This window comes from Emiliania huxleyi (genome assembly GCF_000372725.1).
Source record: "Emiliania huxleyi CCMP1516 unplaced genomic scaffold EMIHUscaffold_261, whole genome shotgun sequence".
In the NCBI taxonomy this organism is placed as follows: domain Eukaryota; phylum Haptophyta; order Isochrysidales; family Noelaerhabdaceae; genus Emiliania; species Emiliania huxleyi.
The window spans coordinates 58889-66722 of record NW_005200081.1 but is presented as its reverse complement, the minus strand read 5'-3'; the positions used below and the strand labels follow the sequence as shown (position 1 = coordinate 66722).

The following is a 7834-nucleotide window of genomic DNA, read 5'->3' as shown; positions in this document are numbered from 1 at the left end:
GGCCACGCGGCCGCCGGGCGGCGCGACGGCGGCTACCGGCCGGCATAGCCCTTCCAGCGCCGGCCGGGGGCTGCGGCGGCGCGCGGCGCGCGGCGGGCAAGCTGCCTGCTGGCGGGCGGCGCTTCTAGTCGTGATTTTAGTGCCGCGTAGGTCGCCCTTCGGCCACTTCTCGGGCGTGCGGCCGCAGCGCGGCGAGAAGGCGGCACGCTCGGCCCGCTGGCGGAGGTGAAGCCCCCCAGAGCGGGAGCTGGCGGGCCGGGGGCGTCGGGCGGGTGCGCGGCGGCACCCGTGCCACCGGGACGGGCCGTGGTGGCCCGTATGGCGGCCGTGAAGGGCCGTTTGGTGCGCCCCGGCGGCCTCCTGCACGGCGGCCGCCGGGGCCGGTTTGGACTGTGTTGGGGGGGGTGGAGTGGTCCGGTGGCCGGTGTGATGGTCGTTTATCACCCTCCTATCACCCACTTACCGCCCCCGGCCGTGGGGGCCTCTCCAGACGCCGCCATTTATGATTTCAAAGGGTCCTGCCGACGCTCATCACAGTGCGGCGGAGGGGCCGGAGCCGGCGCCGCGGAGGACGAGGATGGCCGTGACGGACCGGGACGAGCTCTGGGAGGTTCAGTGTCAGTGAGTATATTGTAGAGACCACCCATGTGCACAATATCTTGACTGAGAGCTAATTCTGGGGAGGCGATGCCGGGGCCGTACAGCAGCTTGATGGTGCTGCGCCGGCGTGCGTCCCGCCGGCCGCCGGGGCCGGTTTGGACTGTGTTTGGGGGGGTGGAGGGGTCCGGTGGCCGGTGTGATGGTCGTTTATGGCCCTCCTATCACCCACTTACCACCCCCGGCCGTGTGGGCCTCACCGGACGCCGCCATTCATGATTTCAAAGGGTCCTGCCGTCGCTCAGTCCGAATCACAGTGGGGCGGAGCCTACCCTGTAGAGGGGCGTCATGTCGTCATGGGGCGCGACGTGCCGACTACGGTTTTGATTCATGTGGGTCTCTGTATTTTGTTTGAACTTCACCGTACGCGATATTCGTTTCCAGCAGATCAGTGTGTGGGTCCCAGCGCAGTCCCAGCGCGCGCATCTAGACTCCCACTGCGCGCATGCTCGGCTCCCTCCCTCGACTCTCTCGCTCCATCATGCGCGCCATGTTTCGCGCGTTTGCCGTCGCGGCTCTCTCGCGACTCGCGTGTATGTGCGTCAATGAAAAGTCGTCATGCCATGCGCGGAGGTGGTTCGCGCGGCTGTCTCATGCCAGCATGTTGCAGATCCGCTTCGCCGCCGCGGGCAGCCGGCTGCATCCGAGCACCCACGAGAGAGCGTCGCGAGCGATCGAGTCCTTGACCGTGTCCGGGAGCGAGGCCAGGATGCCAAAGAAAGCATCTTCCTCCTCGCGCGGCAGCTGCGACTCGGGGAAATTGTTGGCCTCCACCCAGCGGCGCAGTAGGAGGACCGTCAGCTCGTGGTAGTCTGGCGCCCCCATCTCGTAGTACTGGTCGTCGTTCTGCGCGTACTGCTGCTCCTCTTCAACCGTGATGGCAATGAGCTCGGCTAGCGCACGAGCGTTGACAACCTCGCAGAGCGTCGCAGCAGGGGTGTTGTAGCCAAAGTTGCACTGCCCGAGGCAAAAGTAGGGGTGCTCGTCATCCATCTCGCAAAAGAAGAGCTCGAAGAAGAAGAACATGTTGCCAGGCTCGCTCAGCGGCTTGAAGGAGCTGGCCGCGCACATGATCTGATCAAACGGCAGCCGCTGGAGAAGGCTGAACACGACCATCACCTCGGAGACGTCCTCACCTGTCATCACCTCGACCGCCTTCTCGAGCAGCTGCGTGAGCATCGGGCCATCCCACAGGGTGCGGTGCAGGTTGTGGCCGAGAGCGAAGCCAACGAGTGCAGCCGGCTCCTCACAGCTGTAGTACGATCCGTCCTCATTGAGGACCCGCTCTTCCCAGCCTTGCAGGATGTCCATGCACACGCCCATCAGCGCGGAGGGCAGCAGCCGCATGGTCGTCGCAATGACGAGAGCACTCTCATTGCCGATGCGATAGCGGGAAGAGGTCGGACCACCATCGATCAGCCAACGCTCGCGGACCACCAAACGCTCCTTCGCGCACTCCAGCCGCGCGATGGCGTCCGACGCGTTGATGCCGTCGATCTTGAGGAGTGCGCGCAATGCTGAGTACCGATGTGAAGCCGCCTCTTGCTGCTGCAGCTCAGCGAAGCGCTCCTCGTCTCGAAAGTGGCGCAGGCCGATGTGCGTGAGTTCATGGCTGCGATCGACCCGGAGGCCCAGCGTGCTGGACGCAGCCTCCATGTCTTCGAAGCTGCGGGCGCTCTTCAGCGCAACGCACATCTCATCGTGCTTCTGCCAGAAGTCGCGGCGCGCGGGCGCAACGGCGAGTGCCCAGTGAGCATTCGTGAGTGCCAAGCGGGCGAGGTCGCGGGCGGTGGAGTGCTCCCACACGAACTGCAGCAGCTCGGGCGGCAGCGAAGCGAGGCCTGCGGCGTCCGCTTCGCGCCGAGCCTTGCTGCCCCGCGTCTCAACTTCCCAGGCCGTCTCGTCTGGGCGCTCGCGACGAGACTCGAGCTTGTCCATCTCGTCGCGCACCCACGCCTCGACGGCCTCACCTCGGGCGGGCATCGGCGAGCAGAGCGGCCGCAGCACGGGTGGCTTGAGAGGTCGACAAAGGAGAGGTCGACGAGTGTCCACCCATCGGGCCACAAAGAAATAAATCCGAGATCACTCATTCCGCAAGTACTGTGATCCCAGTCAGCCTTTGCGCCATGGGCGGCCAGCTGTCTCTGTCTGCCGCCGCCTCGAGTGAGCCTAGCGACCGAGATCTCAAGCGAAAAACAAACTGCTCGCCGAATTTTTTTCTCGTTTTGACCGGCCTGAAGCCTTGCGAGTACTCGAGTAGAGACCACACCTGCTATTCACATAAACGCACAACCCCGGGCCCGAAATCGCACAGAGACAGTCATGCAACACGGGGTATTCACACAAAAAGACAACCACGGACCCAAGACGCACAAGCTCAGACAGTCGAGAAAGGGATAGACAGCAACGACAGGTATTCACGGGGTATTCACAGCACACAAGCCCCCCGGCTCGAGCATGCGCAGCGAAAAGCAGTGAGGCGTGATCTCTACTCGCCAGGGCCTGAAGCCCTCGCAGATACGACGCTGATGCTGTCGATGTATGCGCGTTCCCTCTCGCGAGCCTCAGCGCGAAGCGCTAGATCGCCGCCGCTCCTAGCCCTGGCAGCTCGCACCGCGCGGTCCGTGCCGGCCGTGGCGGCGCAGCGCCGGCTGCTCTGCGACGCCAGCGGCGGGCCCAGCTCAGGCGTCGTGACAGCTCTGGACATCCTGCGGTCCGTGTCGGGCGCTCGCTACACGATGGACGACCCGCTGCGCGCGTCCATCGGCGAGGGCGAGCCCATTTCTGCGGCCATTCACCGCATGGTGAGACCGTGGATCTCTCTGGCGCGAGATGCGGCCGAGATGGAACCGACCGCTCCGCGTGCCACCAGGTGGACGAGAAGATCGGCAGCTTCGTCGTGCGCGACGCGCACGACCGTGTCGCTGGCTTCCTCACGCCGCGGGACTGCCTGCGCTGCATCGCCAGGCAAGGCCCAACCCGACCACCCTCACGGCGGCCTCCTGCTGACACTCCGGTGGGCCGCGGTGCAGGCACGGCGACAAGAGCCGGCCCGGCGCGACGCCGGAGGGGTGGAACGTTCCCGTCTCTTCGGTGATGACGCCGGCGAAGGACCTCGTCTACCTCTCCCCGAGCGACACGCTCGACGAAGTTCGCTCGCTGATGGCGCTCTCTGGCCGGCGGCACATTCCGGTGCTCGCCGGCTCGACGCTGCTCGGCATCCTCAACCCGAAGGACATTGCAAAGTACATTCACCTGCAGCGAAATGCGAGCACCTCGGCCAAGTCCGACTTTGTGCAGACCGTGATGCCGCGCAAGGGCGTCCCGATCGGCACCAAGCTGACGCGCGGCAGCGGGCTCGCGGGCCGAGGCGGCGCTGCTGCAGGAACCTTCTTGGAACCTTCTTGGAACCGTCCTGTAGGCAGCGGGCTCGCGGCCGAGGCGGCGCTGCAGCTCTACTCGGCGGTCGCGCTGCTGCCCCACCCGGCCAAGACAGAGAGCGGTGGCGAGGACGCTTTCCTCCTCGGGCCGCACATGATTGGAGTCGCCGACTCTACAGGAAGGTTCCAAGAAGGTTCCAAGAAGGCTCCTGTAGGCCGCACATGATTGGGGTCGCCGACGGGGTCGGCTCCTGGTGGGAGGGCGGCATCGACCCCGCCGCCTATGCGCGCGGTCTGATGTTTGCGTCGCGAAACTCGTGCGCCTCGCTCCAGCGGGAGGAGGGGCTCCTGGCCAGTCGACGTGAGCACGGCAGCACATGCGGTCCTGTACCACAGGTGCACCAAGCTCAAGCGCGAAGAGGAGCTGGACCCAGCCAAGGTCCTCCTCGACGCGTGGCACAAGATGCAACTCTCGCGCCTCATCGGCCCCTCTCCAATGCCGCCGCCCTCGCCTCCCCCTCCCCCCAGAGCCTTCCCAAGAGCCTTCGGAGCCTCCCCTCCTAGGCTCCTCCACCGCCTGCCTCGTCTCACTCGACCCGCACAAGACAGAGCTCCGCGCGGCAAACATCGGCGACTCTGGCTTCCTTCTGCTGCGCCGGCAGGTGCCTCGCACACACCCGCCACACGCCCCGCTCTCCTCTCTCTCTCTCTCTCTCTCTCTCTCGCTGCTGCGCCTCGGCTCGAGACCGATGGTGCCGAGGCACCTCGGAGAGTCTCGGGCGACCCTTCGGGCACGCGTCTCGCCAGGCGGGGTCGAGCTCGATGGTCGAGCCACATATCTCCCCATATCTCCCCATATCTCGCCAGGCGGGGTCGAGCTCGATGGTCGAGCCACATATCTCCCCATATCTCCCCATATCTCGCCAGGCGGGGTCGAGCTCGATGGTCGAGCCACATATCTCCCCATATCTCCCCATATCTCGCCAGGCGGGGTCGAGCTCGATGGTCGAGCCACATATCTCCCCATATCTCCCCATATCTCGCCAGGCGGGGTCGAGCTCGATGGTCGAGCCACATATCTCCCCATATCTCCCCATATCTCGCCAGGCGGGGTCGAGCTCGATGGTCGAGCCACATATCTCCCCATATCTCCCCATATCTCGCCAGGCGGGGTCGAGCTCGATGGTCGAGCCACATATCTCCCCATATCTCCCCATATCTCGCCAGGCGGGGTCGAGCTCGATGGTCGAGCCACATATCTCCCCATATCTCCCCATATCTCGCCAGGCGGGGTCGAGCTCGATGGTCGAGCCCGCCCTCGGCACTCTCGACTCCGCCGCCGGCATCGGAGCCGCCGGCCGGAAGCTGCACATTGCCTTCCGGTCGCCGCAGCAGCTCCGCGCCTTCAACACGCCGTACCAGCTCGGCAGGGCGAGAGGGAGCCGAGATGCAGCCGAGATACCAGCTCGGGGAGGGCGAGAGACCTCTGCCGACGGACCGCGGCGTGCGCTTCGCCGGACCACCTTCTCGGAACCTTCTCGGAACCTTCTCGGAGCCTCCCCCCAGGCGCCCGACTCTGGGGACGCGCCGGACGACCGCTTCGAGACGCCGCAGGACAGTCGCTTGCGCGGGCCAGGGCACGTCAGACCTCGAGGATGCCTGAGGTGACGCGTGAGGAGTCCGATGACTGCCTCGCAGGACGCCTCCCTGGTGCGTGTGCCCGTGCGGCCGGGCGACATCCTCGTGCTCGCGACCGACGGCCTCTTCGACAACGTGGACGAGGAGGCGCTGCTCGACACGATAGAGGACCTGATAGAGGGGTCGGGCACGGGCGCGTCGCCGCAGCAGCTGGCGGATGCCATCGCGGCGCGTGCCGCGGGTCTGTCGCTGCCACTCTAGAGCCCTCCTCCCCCTTGAGCCTTCTCGGCGCCTCTCCGCAGGCGCGCGCCAAGGAGCTCTCCCTCGACAAGAGCGTCGACTCGCCCTTTGCGATCCTCGCAAAGGATAACGACATCCTCTGGGGCGGAGGCCGGCCAGACGACATCACGGTGCTCGTCTCGCATATCCTGGACCTAACCCTCACCCTCACCCTCACCCTAACCCGAACCCGAACCCTAGGTGCTCGTCTCGCATATCCTGGACCTAACCCTAACCCGAACCCGAACCCTAACCCTAACCCTAACCCGAACCCTAGGTGCTCGTCTCGCATATCCTGGACCGCGCGGACGCGCGCGCGCCGCCGACGGATTGGGCCGCCGTCTCTGGGCCGGGCGAGCCGCCGCCAGAGCTGCTGGAGGCTGAGGCGCTGCTGGCGGCGGAGAGGCTGGCGGCGGAGGCGCGGACGGCGAGCGGGCTCGGGGCGGAGAGGGGGGAGGAGGAGGAGGTGGAGAGGCTCGAGGAGGAGGCGCGCGTCGGAGCCTCGCGCTGAGGAGACGGTGGCGGGGAGAGCTCTCGCCGCTCTCGTGTTCCCGCGGTCGGGGCGGCATCGTGTGGCCCTCGCATGTCGCAGCCTTTCACTCCGCCTCTCGCTCGACGCTCGGTCCTCGGACAGGGTCACATTGTGCGAAGTACCGCTCTGTAACGTGTGTAAGAGACTGTGTCACGCATGCATGCATGGACGGAAGGCACATGGAGAGGTTGTTTTTTGAGATCTATCTCTCAAAAGAAAAAGCGGTCCGCGCGCGCGCGGGGATGAGAGGGGTGTACTGAAACGTTGGGGGTCTCTGCGCGAGACTCGACTGCGCCGCGCCGTGCGCGTTTCCTCCCCCAACATATACTTTTTCCCCCTCTCGCATGACGACTCATCCGACATCCCTGCTTTATTACTCGGGGGGGATCCCCGCCGCCACCCCCGTCCCCTCCGCCGCGCTGCTGTGGCCGCCCCCGGCGGCCTCTCCCTCCCCCGCCTGCGTCTCGTCTCTGACTCGGACTTCGAACTCGACGCCAAAGTTGCTCGCGTCGAGAAGCACCTTGACCTCGTCCGTGCCGCGGCGCCCGGCAAAGATCGAGAGGCCCAGTGAGAGCCCCGCAGCAACCTCGCCGCCGGCTCCCACCATCCGATACCCCTCTGGGTCCTCCCATCCTCCGGCCACCGCCGCCCTCATCCCGACGCCAGATTTGACACCGAGCACACCTTCGATGTGACCGGTGCGGACAGAGACGCCGACCAACCGCACCACCTCTGCGACGATCGCGTTGGACCGCTCGACGACGGGGTTGAGCAGACTGTCGGCGAGGCCGTCGGTGGCACGCAAGTTTCGCAGAAACTCGTCGAGCGACTTGCCCGTAGCAGAGAAGCACTGTTCCACCTCGGCGCCAAACTCAATGGACAGCGCCTCGCGTACGTCTCCAATCCCGGCGTTCGCCTTGAAATTTCCGACACGAACGCCAAAATCCATTTTTGGCTTGACGGCGAGACCCGACGAGCCGACGGAGAGCGGGCCAACCTCGACGCTCCAGACCATAGCAGACGATGTGGGGCTCGAGACGACGACCCGGACGATGTGGGGCAATTTTGGGGTTGACAACAGGCCGCCACAGCCCGAACAGGAGCGTACAGGTCTTGGACACAGCACCGATGCCGACTTCAAGGAATCCTAGTGTTTGTGGGGAGGGTCGGGAGAGAGAGAGAGAGAGAGAGAGAGAGAGAGAGAGAGAGAGAGAGAGAGAGAGAGAGAGAGAGAGAGACTTCTCTCTCTCTCGGGAGGGTCGGCGAGCACGACTCACAGGCGGCGCCGCAGGGCCGGGGCACTGGCCACGGCCTCGCCGACCACTAGAAGGCGGCCCACCCACTACGC

At 65.6% G+C, this 7834-nt stretch overlaps 2 protein-coding genes across 2 annotated transcripts; one reads left to right on the top strand and one right to left on the bottom strand.

Annotated features, from left to right (window-relative positions):
• Nucleotides 1-3185: 3185 nt before the first annotated feature.
• EMIHUDRAFT_469234 (Hypothetical protein) lies at nucleotides 3186-6465 on the top strand (the record flags this gene model as incomplete). Its single annotated transcript, XM_005777339.1, has 9 exons — nucleotides 3186-3529; nucleotides 3690-4220; nucleotides 4253-4354; nucleotides 4434-4522; nucleotides 4602-4699; nucleotides 5604-5678; nucleotides 5736-5810; nucleotides 5978-6085; nucleotides 6232-6465. The coding sequence occupies 9 exons, from the start codon at nucleotides 3186-3188 to the stop codon at nucleotides 6463-6465; spliced, it is 1656 nt and encodes a 551-aa protein (XP_005777396.1).
• A 342-nt stretch (nucleotides 6466-6807) lies between these two features.
• EMIHUDRAFT_367496 (hypothetical protein) lies at nucleotides 6808-7527 on the bottom strand. The gene has a single exon (XM_005777338.1). The coding sequence runs from the start codon at nucleotides 7499-7501 to the stop codon at nucleotides 6860-6862; it is 642 nt and encodes a 213-aa protein (XP_005777395.1). The 5' UTR covers nucleotides 7502-7527; the 3' UTR covers nucleotides 6808-6859.
• Between the last annotated feature and the right edge of the window lie 307 nt (nucleotides 7528-7834).

Bases quoted from the DNA above. Each gene is read 5' to 3' on its own strand.
- EMIHUDRAFT_367496 (XM_005777338.1), bottom strand. From the start codon at position 7,501: ATGGTCTGGAGCGTCGAGGTTGGCCCGCTCTCCGTCGGCTCGTCGGGT.